Source organism: Micromesistius poutassou (assembly GCF_964030765.1).
Source record: "Micromesistius poutassou genome assembly, chromosome: 9".
In the NCBI taxonomy this organism is placed as follows: Eukaryota; Metazoa; Chordata; class Actinopteri; order Gadiformes; family Gadidae; genus Micromesistius; species Micromesistius poutassou.
In genome coordinates this window covers 11,049,621-11,065,936 of record NC_140279.1, presented here as the reverse complement: position 1 = coordinate 11,065,936, position 16,316 = coordinate 11,049,621, and the positions used below count along the sequence as shown (strand labels likewise).

Below are 16,316 nucleotides of genomic sequence, written 5' to 3'. Positions count from 1 at the left end.
ATTTTTTATATTAGTCCGGCCCTTATATTTGATATAAAGCAGCACATTTACCAAGGAGGTGCTGATAATCCCTCCTTGGCAGTTGTTCAGCCGTCTGGGGTCTGCGTTATGAATGCTAAGCACGTGCTAAGCTAACACAAAGTACACAGGCTAACACCAACCTACTGCCTTTTGTCCCCATTGAAAACGAGCGAGAGCCGTAGCATTAGCGCAAGATAATGCTACACTATAAATTCTTGGAATTATAGAGAGAGTAAATAAAATCTCAGGAATTATTTTTTTTACGAGGCTTAGTTATCACACAAACATAATCACTGATTACAACCGCGGGTGGATCTGTAATCTGCATTAATCTATATTAATGAATATAAAAAAAGACAACACAATAAATGTATGGAATTATCGAATGGGGTCTCTACAAGTCTGCAAAGCCGCCACAGAGTACACACACACACACACACACACACACACACACACACACACACACACACACACACACACACACACACACACACACACACACACACACACACACACACACACACACACACACACCTCATGAGGACAAGGAGACACTAATGATAAAACAGCAGGAAGTGACACAGACGACCTCTCCCCTGACATTAAGTACCGTCAAACACAGGCACTGGCAGCCCGGTGTAGTGGCTCTGAAGAATTCAAGGTATGGAGGTCACAGTGCTGCTGATGGCCTCATGCAGTCAGCGCTCACGTTTCTGCAGAGATTCTGCAGAGGGTTCCCCTCAAGCGGTCATCAGATGACGAGCGTCGAGCACAGCGCTGGGAACACGCTCAAACCGCTACACCCAGGTTAGCATCGAGGCTAGGTCGGGCTCCATCACTGAGTCGCCGGAGCTCATCACGTATCGACCGCTGGAGAATGATTGGCTCACAGGCGTCGCCCGGACAACAGAGCATTCAACAGTCATTAGAGGTGGGGGGGAGGGGGGAGGGGCGCATTGTTGCAATTAATCCTCTTAGTGCCTAACGAGAACCAGATCGACGTATTGGCCGAGTGTCTGGATTACACACGCCACGTCTCTGGATTACATGGTGGTGAACCACGCCTCAGAAGTGTGAGTGTCTGTCTGTCTGTCTGTCTGTCTGTCTGTCTGTCTGTCTGTCTGTTTAACCACTCACGTTTAATGTTCTGTTAACAGACCGAGTGCAGCGACCACCACGGACACTGACCTGCGGTACTGCACTACATTTCACCCCCTCTCTTACACTTCCTCTCTCTCCTCACACTCCTGTCCATGGAAAGGCCCAGAAAGAAGAAAGAGAAAGAAAGAGGAAACAAGAAGACCGGAATTACTTTTGAACGTGATTCGGGACCAGACAACGCGGGAGAGAGAGAAAGAGAGAGAGAGAGAGAGAGAGAGAGAGCGAGAGAGAGCGAGAGAGAGTGGGACGAAGGACCAAGTCCGGGGTTTGTATAAACTTTCCACCGTCAGGTAAAATGAGAACAGCGGAGGTCTGAACCAGCACTCCCAGCAGACAGGGGTGTTTTAACTAACAGTCAGCTCTGCTGTTTCCTAACAGCTTCCTACGGTTCAGACCTGTAAGACTCTCAGGGGCCCTCGTACCGTTAGAGGGCAGAGAGAGGCATGAACACACACACACACACACACACAGACACACATACCAGCACACACACACGCATTTGTAAGCACATACACACAACTAAAACACGCAAAGGCTCACACACAAAATGAAGATTAAAAGACACAAACCGAAAGGAACACACACACACACACACACACACACACACACACACACACACACACACACACACACACACACACACACACACACACACACACACACACACACACACACACACACACACACACACACACACACACACACACACACACACACACCTAAAGCAGGGCACGTGCGGGCCCAGGTCCGGGCTGGCTCTGAGCTGGAGGCCCAGCAGGAGGTCTGCCAGCCTGCCTGCCTCCAGCTCCCGTCCCAGCCTCCACCACTGCTCCGTGCGCTCCGTCTCTCCCTCCTCTGTACAGCTGCTGCTCGCACAGGAGCAGGGACACACCACTGATTTGCATACACTGATCTCTTATCGGAAAGGCACGCTACGCAGGGCGCAGAGCGCACACACGTACGTACGATGTGCCAAGTTGGCTTCAGACATCAAACGCGCAGAGCATGGAAGTCATTCCTCTTGTTGATGCCTTTACAAAAGGGTTTTGCATATGTTAAAGGGTCAACTAGCTATCTCTGTTGTATACGGGGAATGGGTTGACCTAGCGATTGTTAGTGCTTGGCACTTGTTTCTATGAACATCCTTACTGTACCGACAGCAATATATTGTTGTTTCTCCTTCTGACAAATGTACTTATTGTAAGTCACTTTGGATAAAAGTGTCTGCTCAATGCACTCAATGTAAATGTAAATTAACTGAAAGATGGTGCTGAACAGTATGGTGGTCTGGGTGCTGGACTCTGAGCCTGGATCAGAGCCACAGTATCGGACCCAAACCATCCTCACAAATCGTCACTTTGGATGAAACCATATGAAAACATAGGGGAAATCAAGTGTTTCTAACTTTCTAACTTTCCTTAAAGACAAAATGAGTCACTCGTGAGTCACTCGTCACTTGTGAGTTTCAGAGCGAGCTCCGTAGGCGGTGCTGATCTAGTCCTGAACCAGGGTTCAAAGGGTTCAGAGCGTTTGCGTGGCGTGACGCAGTCGTGATCGGCTCCACCTGCGCCCCGCCCTCGCAGCGCAGCCCACACAGGGCGCGGCTACAGAGAGCAAACAGCTCAGACAAGACAACGTAATTCTTTGGAAATGCTTCGAAAGTAACCACTGCCCTAGTCTTACACCGCAGGGCGCCTGCTGCCGGAGCACTTCCTCTTACTCCCATCGGCCGTACGACCTCCGACCCCCACCGTGGCATGCATGCCAACATCTGTGTGGAAACTGTACCGCGCTATTCGCGTCGGTTCCTTACAGAAGAAGAACCGTGTCCTGTGATCTATTTCAGAACCCTTTTAAGATGAAACAGCCACCGACGTTCTACCTCGTCAGCTGATTTCCTGGGAATTTATTTGAATTTTTTTGTAATGAGGTCACTGAGTCACAAGCCAAAATGTTCATTTTTTTGTTTTTTAACATTTCTTTGTTTCAACACATGGGAAAACCACCCCCACACATTCTCTCACACACACACACACACACACACACACACACACACACACACACACACACACACACACACACACACACACACACACACACACACACACACACACACACACACACACACACACACACACACACGTTCTTGTCACAACACTAAATGCCAGAGATGAGCCAGGAGGTGGCTCACAGTAGATCTAGTCCACCCAGCGGCCATATTTGGGACCCCCCATTTCCACCACAGTAGCCAAGCGTCTAACGAGCGTCTAACGAGCGCCTGCCGAGCGGCCCGTCAGCATTTTTGTTGGACTGAGGAACACTGCCGCCATGATCAGTGAAAGAGTCTGCACAGACGCCAGACCTGGTGGCCTGCGACGGCTCAAGTTAAAACTTTATTGATAGGCTTATTAAATACAACAATATCCTGGACCCAGACGATGGAGGACACAAACGCTCCTTCTGATCCTCAGACTAAACGTAGTGCTGGCAGAGTGAGCCACAGGGGGCACGGAGCAGAACAGGTTGATCACAGGATGTTGGAGGTTATGATTTATGGGTTATACTTCTGTGGCCACACATGTGTGCCACACATGGCATGGATCACCTCTCGTATTAGAAAGCATGTCGAGGGTCTCTCGTAGCGCATGCAGGTTTGAATCCCACCTGCTATTGTTATTCCCTTCTCTTCACTTCCGGCCCATAAAGGCATAAAAAGCCTGTAAAATATTAGTAGTTAGATAGTTTTAAAATAATCAGTTGGTCCCCAGTTGGAGCAAGCCACATGCATTCACCTGTTGTAGAACACACACACACACACACACACACACACACACACACACACACACACACACACACACACACACACACACACACACACACACACACACACACACACACACACACACACACACACACACACACACTTAACAGTCCTCCTGATTTGCATCAAACCATCAGACTGTTATCCAACTTATGGACGACAGCTGCGAACACACAAGGGTTTATAGGACGACCTCAAGCCTGTCTGTGATTGGCTGCTGCCGCTGAGGTCAGGGCAGATCTCCCCACAAGATTTGCATATATCTGAAACAGGTAAAGCGTTTCTCTCATTGTGTCTGGCTCCTCCCCCTCCTCTGTCTCCGGGATCAAACAAACACGGGCTGGCGGCTGATAGAGGCAGTGGAGAAACATGAACCCTCAGTGGACTGAGGTCACATAACTCAGATCAATTAACCCTCAGTGGTCTGAGGCCACGTGACTCAAGATCAATTAACCCTCAGTGGCCTGTGTCACGTGACTCGTTATTGGTTCAGATCAAGTAACCCTCGGTGGTCTGAGGGTTAATCAAGCATCCTAATCCTTGACCCTGCTCAGGTACGAGTACGGCTGTTTAAACAGTTCAACCCTCTGACTACGACTGCCGCCTCCATCTTAGTGTGTAAAAACAGACGAGTCGTTTCTGGTACGACTGCAGAAGAATAAGATGAGATAGAACTTCATCGCCCAGATGGGAGAGCCGGTTGTCATGGCGAAGAAACATAGAAAAGAGATGGGAGGAGACAGCACCGGCGCTCCGCACACGCAGAACACGCACTGCGCGTAGGGCACCAAGTGTCTGGGGGGGCACCAAAAAAATCTGTCTCGTAAAAAATCATCATCATAATAATAATCATAATAACGCGATATATTTAAAATGAACATGTGTAAAACGTGTTAATAGCAATACAAAAGTAACATTTACTCGAGAAAAAGATGCGTCTCCTGTGCGGCCCTCTCTCTCTCCCCTTGGTGCCCCCCTCCCCCACATCCCAGTGGTATGTTCGATTAGATCATTCTCAAGTTTGGCAGACACCTGTGTTTGGACATGGCCTCGAAAAGGCATCAAGAGTCGGGGGCGGATAAGAGAAAAAAGAAGAGACAGCGAGATGATGCACGCACGTCGATGGCAGGTAAGACAATGTTTTAAATAAAAATGGCTAATTCTGTAATTTAGTCCTTGTATGAATGTCTATGCTCATGCCAGGTAATGTTAACGTTACCGTTAACGTCAACAAACTAACGTTAGCTCCTATATTATTTTAGCCATCAGAAGTATGTCAGCCAAGTATTAGCCAAGTTTACTTATATAGGCCTAGGTCTACTGCATTTCAGGACGTTTATTTGGCGTTTGTTATGTAGCTACCGTTAACGTCAACAAACTAACGTTAGCTCCTATATTCTTTTAGCCATCAGAAGTCGTCAGCCAAGTATTAGCCAAGTTTACTTATATAGGCCTAGGTCTACTGGTCTACTTTCAGGACGTTTATTTGGCGTTTGTTATGTAGCCTACGTTATGCATGTGTACTGTGAACCAACGAGTATGCAATTGTGTACTGTAGTGGAAAAAGTAATGCTACAGATGATACTTTAAAGTAATGAGTTGATGAATGGAGAATGGCTCCTGGTAACATGAATTCTGAGAAACCTTGCATCTGCAGGGCAACATCTGCAGGTGAAACTACAATTTGAAAGAAAATAAAGAAATCTTAGTTATGTCTCCCTTCACATTCATAGTTTTCAAATTATGTAGATTTTTTTTAGATTATGAGCCATCAATCATTGTCTTAAAGGTAAAATAGTTTTAAATGTTGTCATGCATCAGTGATTTACACATTGGCTTACATAAACCTGTAATTAATATGTAATATTGTTTTTGAATCAAGGTGCAAAACTGTATTTCAGTGTACAATCCCTGAGTATTTTTTCTTGTATTTCTGAATGCAGGGTCAATGCTTAGATATGTGCAAGGAGTACCTCAAGACCAGGAGGAAGATTTAGATGATCAACCATCCACCAGCAGTTCAAGCACACATCATCAACCACCAATCTCTGCAGACTCTGCAACAGCACCCAGCCCTGACCAACAACCATCAACTACTAGTTCAGGACTTATGTTTGGTGCTATTGTTAATGCAAAATTAGTGTAGTCTTTTATCAAGATTTTAATTTCTTTTATTTGCACATTACATTTTGCAAAACTGTTGAGAAGTTATTTTGGAAATAAAGAGAAACGTACTGACAATTACTGAATTGATGTTTGATTGATGATTTTCGGGGGGGCACCACAATGCATTTGTGCTTAGGGCACCCAAATGGCTAGCGCCGGCCCTGGGAGGAGATACAAAGACCAACAATAAAGACCGGGACGAATCAGGAGGAGGAGGCAGAGGGGATGTCTCACCTGCGTCGGAGTCTCCTTTGTACGGGTTGAACTTGGGCTTGGGCGCCACCACGGGGGCACACTTCTTGGGCGCCTGTTGCTGGGAGACGGAGATGCTGGCGTTGCCAGGCGTGGTCTCCATGCGGGCGTTGACCTGGCCGAGGGGCTCGGCACCACTGCTGGGCTGGTTCCACATGATCTGCAACCGGAGAGCGCACAGGTCAGCATATTGGAATGCACCCGTATCTAACCGCCATCTAAAGGATCAGTCCTCTAAAAACTGGTCTTCCTGAATCCCAAAACATGTACCCGATGCCAAAATGGCCGCCTAATCCTCCCCTGGTCTCTGATTGGCTCTTGGTTGAATGTCAGGCCTTCTCACAATCTGATTGGATACTGCAGTGTGCTGTGATTGTATGATTAATTGTATGTTGGATTGTGTGTTGGATTGAGTATTGGATTGTGTGTTGGATTGAGTATTGGATTGTGTGTTGGATTGTGTGTTGGATTCTATGTTTGATTGACTGTGTGATTTTATGTTGATGTTCTCAGCCAGTCAAACAGCTTGGGATAACCGCTCTGGCGGTTACCTAAAGGTGATGTAATCGATACGGTGAAATCCACTCATTCAAAGTCCCTACGGCAGTTTGAAACCCTGTATTTAACTCATATTAGGAGGGTTGTGTTGCCAGGTTGTCATTCAAGGCTTTTGCACACACACACACACACACACACACACACACACACACAAACATATCTAGAAAGTTACTTCACGACAACAATAATTCCTCAAATCCCGCCAAGCGCAGAGCGATTGCCCCAGCTCTCATTAGCGGAATTGATATGTGAAGCGATTCTAGGGGGACCTTGAGATAAAAAGCTTATAAAAAGGAGAGAGAATCAAAAAGGAAAATGCCAGCGGTAGTCTCCAGTCTCAGTAGAGAGATTTTTGTAGCCGGTAAAAAATCATGACCAAAAATCCACATCTTATGCATGCATCCCAAGGCCAGCACAGAGGGGCTTCAAAGACCCAGCACGCAAAACAAATACCACCGCACCATCACTGGAATTGTGAACCAAACTTTTCCGGTTGAAGGGAAATTAGAGGGGTAGTTTTGATCCTAAAGGAGCAGTTTCAGAGATCGGTTCACAGTGCTGGCCCCATTGATTTTCATGGATCAGGAGCAGATTTCTTGTCCGTGGACAATCTGCACAGGGCCTATTCAATCACTCTCGCCCTTTAAGGCTTTTTTTTAATGCGTTTATGGCCAGAGCAGACAGCAGTTTAAAACACACATGCAAGACAAAGAAGTGCAGACAATAAAGAAAGTACTGTGGGATCAAACGGCGTAAAGATCGAGAGCGATTGAGGGGGTATTTGCAACTCTGATGCAACCCCCGATGATTTTCAGTGTTCACACTAAAAGTCACCGAAAGAGGACAAATCTGTCTGCTGGCCATCGGACAGAATATGAAGAAAGAAGAGCCTTCGGAGGTCCTCATAAAATGCGTAAATGTAAAATATTAAATTCATCCCAGCCCTTCTATCATTTGGGGTTTTTCCAAAGAGTTCACGCATTGAACTTTTATCCCCTTTTCGTTTTATTTGTATTGGAGTGTTTCGTTGCCTGTGGAAGAAGAATTATTATCATGAAAACACTTCATGTTCAGAGGCGAACATGAATGCGGAGCTGAGGACAGAAGTGCGCAGTGTTTCGCCATCCCCCGTTTCTCAAACCACTTGAAAGATGAACTATTTATACAACATGTCTGCCGCCTCTTTGTGTGTGTGCTGTTTGTTGGTCTGCGTTGTTGAGATGTTTCACTTTGTTCCGAGCAGGCTGCTGATATGCGGCTTAACTTGGGTTCTTTGGAGCGCACGGCGCGCAGAGAAGAAAAAAAACACGAAACAAAAAGGGCCCACGCACAATCATCTTTTAATATCTGCTCAAATCCACTCCGTCTCTGCTGTCACCGAATGGATCTCGTGTTTGATATTGCGGTTTTCTTTTAATGCCGCGTTTCAGCCACGCGCGCTCGTGTATCCCCCCTTCCCCCCTCCCCTCCCCTCTTCCCCTCTTCCCCCCTTACCCCCTCCCCTCTTCCCCGTCCCCCCTCCCTCCTCCCCGTCCCTCCCACCCGTCCCACCGCTGTCTGAGCGACAGCCTTTCATTTCGGCTCTCAAATGGCGAGCGGAACAGAGTGGGATTGGAAGGGGGAGAAAGGCAGGAATTGATCTTAGTGTGTAAATAAGGCGCGCTTAAAAGCGATTTATGTGCAGAATGAAACACCATCCCTTTCACTACCTGCTATTTTATTTTATATTTTTGTGTTTCGCCAAATGACACATGCAGCCAAACAGCTCCTCATGCACAGCAATAAAACAGACTTTACTTTAGTCAAACACGTGTTCTCGCTCTTAATACACTCTTTTTGAGAAAGATCAGAGATTTCCGTGCCGTATGAGGATCCACTGATGCATGAAAGTCAGACAAAAGTTTTGAACAAAGCTTGGCTCCAAACTAACACCATCTTCTCCTCTCTTTGGAACGAGGCCGGAATATCGAGGAAACGTGCGGATTGATTTAGCACCTTGAGAGAATCTGTTAACCATTCCCATCCATCAGTATTGTAATTTAACATTCAACCAAGCTCATATTCGACCTCCATATCCACTGACCTGAAAGGTTCGGCAGTGAGACCAGAATTCAACCCCAGGATTAGGTCTTAAAAATTGAAGACCTAAATAAATATTCATAATATTGATATATTTTTCAAATATTTTATCATAAAGATTACACCAATCTTAATCCATACGCAGCAGCACAGAAAACGTCCATCTGAAGAAATAAAGATACAGAGACTAAACTAAACTGCGTGCTAAATCAAAAGTGGAAACCTATTTAAATAGTGAGCACCACTGAGCGACCCCAGTGGGCTGTTGTGTCGTTCTGCAGGAGATAGATTTGTGTGTGTGTTGCTTTGGACTCCTAGCCTGTAAATACAGACCCACATCCAGAAAGCTGTAGGGTCTGGCAACGAGTAATGAAAATGGCAAAACTCGAGTGGCAGAACCGTGCATTTGAAAATGTCACTGCACACAATTGGATAACACTACGACCAATCAGAAGATAACAAGGGGTGATGTATCCAGACCAGTGGAGCTAACCAATAGATAAGACTTTCCGTATCCGATTGGTAAAACAGCAACGCTTTTGGCCTGCCTATATCAGATATACCAATGTGATTGGTTAATGTTCTGGACCAGGGGAATCGGGGAGTGAGTACATTGCTCGTTCCCAGAGTAACTTGCTGAGCAAATTCAAATTGTGTTACTGGGTACTGGACTCCCACACACCTCTCCTCTGTTTGGGGTGAAGCAGAGAGGGTCATGGGAAATAACAACAGTCATGACCTCCGACCTCAGGAGAACACAGCCGGTGAAGATGATTAAAATGGGTCAGTTTCCAAACTCTTAACTTATTCATTACAATATAACTTCTTAAATTTATCTTAAAAAGAAAAATAATAATCTTGTGTTTTTTATGATTTGCGTGTCTTTAAAAACGTGTTTGACTGGTGAACGCATCGACTTGTTTACGCAGTATGTACTGCCGTGCCGGTGTATACAAGCCCAATCTCCTGGCTTCACTTGACGCCTTTATGTAGCAAATTAACCAGCTTGGTTGCAGCGATTCACCCTGAAAACATTCTGCTCGCACGGCCAATTAAAGCAGAGAGAGAGAGAGAGAGAGAGAGAGAGAGAGAGAGAGAGAGAGAGAGAGAGAGAGAGAGAGAGAGAGAGAGAGAGAGAGAGAGAGAGAGAGAGAGAGAGAGAGAGAGAGACGCTGGCATGGCTGCGGTTGCCTGCTTGAGTTTATCCACACAACAAGGTATTCCGCGAGGAAGGAAACAAGCGAGCAGAATCCGTCTCAGTTGCCGGCGCGTTAAGACGGTGTTCATCTGAGGACACTTTAAATAGACGGTTTAAAAAGGGGCGATTACATCGATTCAGAAGGTGCGAGGAGAGTGCCGCGGAAGACGGCACCGAACTGAAACATACGTTTCTTTGTGTCATTTTGTCACCAAGAAATCTGAAGCTGTGCTGGTTGAGTCTGACACCCATCTGGTTCCAGCGGACAGCATCCTGTACCTCCAGCCTGCGCCGCCATGTTGACGTGCTCATCACCACCTGTCAGACCACAATATGGCAGCGCCGCGTCCCGGACTGTATGTGGCGGCGTGCTATAGGCCGGTGTACGGGGACGTGAAGAGGAGAGGGAGACGGCAGAAAGGCCTGCGTGAGATCTAGCCTGAGTAGAACAGGAAATTCACCCAGACTCTGCATAGCCTCCCCCCTTACGCCCCACTCACCCCTCTTACACACTTATTGTATGTTTGTTGGTCCTGGCGCTTAAAAGAAGTACTTGGCATGGTGCAGCATCTTATCCTAGCTATCTTTGTGTCCGCAGCAGAATGGAACGTTCACGTCGTGTTTTGGGGAGAATGTAAAAGAAATTAAAAAATGTATGTAATGTAAAAGAGATTTTACCCCTTTTTCCTCTAGTCTTATTTCAGTAAGAGTGACGAAATGGCAATTCAATAAGACATATTAGCACGTTTTAAAATAAATAGAATAAAGGGTTTCGGATTCACTGGCTCCGTAATACAGCAATCTCAAAAACGGTGGGTTTGTCGGCTCAAGAGGAAGAGAGGAGGCAAGGCAAACTGCGTTTTTAACAAGATTGGAAGGTTTACCGTTTCTAAAAATAAAACTAAACTAAGATGGCCTCAAAATAAAGGCAGTTTCACGCGTAAGAACACATTCTATTGAGTTTATTAAGGCCCCTGGATCAATCCCAACTGCAGACAAGCCACTGTGACCTTTGGAGACAGAGCTATCGATTCACGTTCCTTTAGGAGGCCTTGCAGCGGCCCCTCCAGGTTCAGACACTAGAGAACACAAACCCAATGGTTGGGAGGACAGCGGTACAGACTACGTCGTTGTACTGCTCTCCATGCCGAAGGGGGATGGATTCAACATCGTCTTATCAGATATAGCCATATGGACTAGACTGGGTACTCCAACCCTGTTCTTCCGGTGATTTGAATTTGCCCTGCAGAAGGGTCTGGAGAAGAGCAATACATTTCTTTCTGCTTCAGATGCATTTTTGTGGGAGTCAACCACCAAGATGGCTTCTTCCCCATGCGCTCTATTGGCTGGTTTAACACAATGATGACAGGGAAGCGACGGCAAGCAGCCAATTGCGTACAGTCAGTTGAACTAGGCCCGTTGATCACGCCTTTTGTGCTGAAGAAAATGACAGCAGCCTCCCCAGACCAATGTGCAATCTATGATTGAGCTTGGTCTGGCCAGGCTACATATGGACTGCATTTCTATAGCGCTTTTCTAACTAGTGGCCACTCAAAGCACTTCACAATATTGCCTCACATCACCCATTCATACATACATTCACACACTGACGGCAGTGTCAGCCACGCAAGGCGACAGCCAGCATCAGGAGCAGTCAGTGTGAGGTGTCTTGTGACAGGGACACCTCGACCCTCAGCTAGGAGGAGCCAGGATCGAACTAGCAACCTTCATGTTACCAGCGAAACCCGCTCTACCTCCTGAGCCACATACCGCCCATAGTACTAGTCTTCATGCTGAGGAACAAGAGGACTATGTCCTGGTGAAGGATAGGGCACTCTTTATGCATCTCATGGATGAACCACTACATACTCCAGTTGAAGTACTGTACAATACTGTTTCATAGTGGTAGGTAACACTTGAAAGCCCCTTCAATAAATTATTGAAAAAGTTCTGAAGATACAATTTGAGTGTTTTAAGAGAGAGAGCAGAAGCGAGTGAAATCTGAAAATTGAAAAAAAAAATGAAATGAAAATCTAAGAATCGTCCCCCCGTTCTCTGCTCCCTTTCGGAGTTCCTCAGGCCTTGAGAGGTTGTTTTACTTTTTTTTTACGTTTGTATGTTGTACATCCTTGCAATTAAATATAGTATATAGCATTGTGTAGCATCTTATCCTAGCTATCTCTGTTGGATACGGGGAATGGGTTAACCTAGTGATTGTTAGTGCTTGGCACTTGTTTCTATGAACATCCTTACTGTACCGACAGCAATATATTGTTGTTACTCTTTCTTCTGACAAATGTACTGTGTACTGTATTGTAAGTCACTTTGGATAAAAGCGTCTGCTAAATGCCCTCAATGTAAATGTCTGAACGTTGTCCTCCACACGAAACAAAAGCGCACAAAGAAAGTGGGCCCTTGTCCAAGACACTCCACCTCGGGGGACGCCTGGCGTGCGAGGCCGTCCGGACCAGAGACACCGAGGTACACACCAGACACTCAGGAGAACAAAAACACTGCCACCGCAGAGTGAAAGGTCGGGCGTTTAGCGCATCAAAGAAGGGTTAAGAGGCAGCTCTCAGAGCCCTGTGCCAGGCAGGGACGGCTCTGGTGACGGCGTTCCCTCCGTCTGCTCAGCGAGGGCACGGCCGCGAGCTGTCAGTCACGGCAGCTCTGCTCTGCATCGCCGTCGTTGAGGAAAGAGCTGCAGGTGTTTTCAGCGGCTCCGTCTTTCATGGTCATGCGGCGGAGACGTTCGACAGAGGGATGCCCCCAGAAAAAGGAGGGCCGCCGAGGGAAGGGTTTGAAGCGTGGAACTAGACTGAGGAACACGTCTTGTTCTTCAGTAACTGATGTGCTTTCTAGTTTCGCTGGAAGCAGTAGGGTTCTGTCAGAGACGAGCACTCACGTTAGACACTGGATCACTGGAGTTGAGGCTAACATCTCTCTCCTCCTCCCTCTCCCCCTCCCTCCCTCTCTCTCTCTCTCCTACCTGCTCCTTAATGACCTGTCTCTGTACTGTCTAACCCCTACCTGCTCCTTAATGACTTTGTATCTACCATCTAATCTGTCTAAGCAAACCGATCAGCCACTCCTCTACTTGTGAGGGGGACACAAGGTGCCAACGTCACACATTATTTTAACAGGATCAATATCTCAAGGCGTGAGTGTAACTGATTCAAGATTCAAGAAGCTTTATTTATCCCGAGGGAAATTGCTGTGCAACAGTTGCGATATAAAAGTGGAGAAGTAATACAATAAAATAAAACAAGTAACAAAATGCAACAAAGTGCAAAGCACAATAGGATAAAGAAGCACAATAGGATAAGACTAACATAAAATAAAGTACAACAGTAACTAAATGCAACAATGCCACAAAAATGACAGTTAACGTAGGTATAAATAATATACAACAATACATAAGTTTGCTGCATTGAAATAAAATAAAGTTGAAATAAAATAAGTTGAAGTACAACTAAATATAGTGAGCAATTGTTTAAAGTGATAAACAGTGATAAGGTGACAAAATTGTATCAGCATAGTACACACAAAAAAGTGATGAAGTGATATGATGGGTAAAAATGAAGTGACAAAGTGACATCAGGACACAGTGTCTCCACTGTCCCTCTTGCGGCCGGAGGTAGATGTGTTAAACAGTCTGACGGCCACAGGAAGAAAAGACTTCCTCTGAGCGCGTCAGAAGTCCACAACGTGTGAATTACACTCCGCCTACAGGGAACAAATCTGCTCAGGAGGGCACTAAAATCTCCCTGAATCTCCCCTCGGTTCAGCGCACACCCATCACAACAGCCCCGCTACCCGGAGCTCCGGTCTGGGTATGGGCTTCACTGCCCCGCCCGGGCCCACTGTCCCCTCGCCCTCGCCCACCCCCCACAGCAGCTAGAGCAGCGCCGGGCGACGAGGGAACCGGTAACCAGGAACTCAGAGTGACGCTCAGCGGCGTGGATCAAACCGCTTTAAAAATTAAAAGGTCCCCCATCTGCGGGGGGGGGGGGGGAGAATGTGTCCGAGCAGAGCAAGCACACGGGCCGCCGCACCGCAGAAGCCAGCCGGTTGAATGGATGAGCGGGCTAACGCTGGCTAACGCGGCCCGCAGGCAGCCCCCCCCCCCACACCGCTGCCTGGTGGAAACACGGCCGGGCTCCACAGTTCAAGTGGGCATTACGGAGCTGCGATGTTTTCGTGCGGAGGGGTAAATATTTGACCGCCCCAGAAGGACGACATGGTTCCGTGTGTTGACATATTAATAAAAGCAGAAGACTGCTCAGGAACCTCTTTGGAGCACTGAATGTTTTATGTCGAGTGAGCGAGCGGCAGCGAGGGTCAAATATCGTGTGGTGTTATGGCCAAGGGCCATAACACCTACAGAGACCTGGACGACCTGAAACGACAGCTGTGGAGACGAGGCGGCGGCCATGTCGTTGTGTTGGAAGTCTCGTTTGGAACGGTTTCTTCATCGGTGTGGCTGTCCAACCGAGCCCCCGTTGTTGGTGTTGTGTTGTGTGTGCACTTGAATTGATTTGTTTTGCTCGCTCACAGAAACACAGACAATATATCAGGGAGAATATAGAGGGAGAATAATAGAGCTGCAGTCTTTGTTTGTTCCATATCTTACATGGAGACCCTTCTGTTTGGGTTCAGCACCTCCCAAATACATGACTACAAACACGTCAGACCCAGGACACACCTCACCTTTGAGTATGCAGGGTTTCAAACGTCCCCAACAATGCGTCCCCTCACTCACCTTCTGCTCGCAAACCACGACCACCACAGATCTCTGTTCCTTAAAGCTCTGAGTTCCTCATCAGAGTGGTTAAACACACATGAACCTGGTGTGACCTCTGACCTTTCCTTGAGCTTTGTTTGTGCCAAATTACGAACCAATAAGGGCTCCTCACGACTCACAGCCGCTGAAGTAGCTCCCAGTCGGGGACACCAAGACCCACACAGAGAGGCCCCAAACGTGGAATAAAGCATCAAAGAACAAAGAACACAGCTACAAATACATACCAGCCATCCTCCCACTAATTAGTGCACTCACTGTGTTCCTACAGTTAAAGATTCAACCCAAACAGAAATTAGGTTGAGAAGGAAGTGAAAAATAAGAAAGAATCCCAAATTAACTCGCCGGTTAACTAGATCAAGTTCCTCTAATGTAATCTAATAAGGAAAACTCTCTATAGAAACATCCTACATGTTGTGTTGAAGGTAGAACAGCACTTCATGTAAAATACCCAAAGCCTTGCTCAGGGGAACCTCAACAGCATGTAAAGTATATTAACAGTTGAGCTTTGGTAGGTTATTTTCCTGCTACCCATAAAGATTCTACCAAATTAACCCATTTGTTTGCAATGAGTGTCCAGCCTAGAACTCTTTCACTGCATCAAAGCAGCCATATTTCCACCCTGCTAAAGAGCATTTACTGTCTGACCAAGGGCACAACTTCGAACCGCTCCCTTACATAACGTTGCTTTGGTCTGAAGACCTGATAAGCACCTTAACATCTCTGGAAGATCTTTCCTAAGTGAGATTGACACAGTGTGTGTACTTGTTTACTCATTCTGCAGGACGTGTACTTCATGAATATTGATTCGTCTGACAGTAGTACCTGGAAGACCATCATACTTAAGTCTCAAAGTGTGTACATAATTAATGTTTGTTGTACGCACAACAGCCTACGGCATTGCATGGCAGGAACATCTTTCCTTCTCCATTCATATTTGAAAGAATTACCCTTTGCCATGTCCATTTAATTGTGACTCTTCTTGCATTAAATATGGCCGTGTTTAAGTGGAATAAATCGGTCAATAACACAATAAAACACATACACTGCATGACTTTCACCGCTACGGGCTCGGAGCTAAACGTCAATATCAAGGTGTGTGAAGGAAATTACACAAGCCGAAGTGTGGTTTTTGACCTGGAATCAACGTGAGACGTAGGAGTCTAGCTGCACTTAAATAAGAAGGAGGAGCGCCTAAACGCAACACTTAATACTTAATATACACTGGGTGGGGATGTGATTTATCCATAATGACCCCC

General features: G+C 46.5%; 1 protein-coding gene across 2 annotated transcripts in view; it reads right to left on the bottom strand.

Annotated features, from left to right (window-relative positions):
- The window catches only part of lpp (LIM domain containing preferred translocation partner in lipoma), a 116,076-nt gene that overhangs the window by 73,679 nt on the left and 26,081 nt on the right, over window positions 1-16,316 (bottom strand). For both annotated transcript variants that reach the window (XM_084473202.1, XM_084473203.1), the window contains one exon: window positions 6,404-6,581. In XM_084473202.1, coding sequence (XP_084329328.1) covers window positions 6,404-6,578 — 175 coding nt within the window. In that variant the 5' untranslated portion in view covers window positions 6,579-6,581. The remainder of the gene's footprint in view (window positions 1-6,403; window positions 6,582-16,316) is intronic.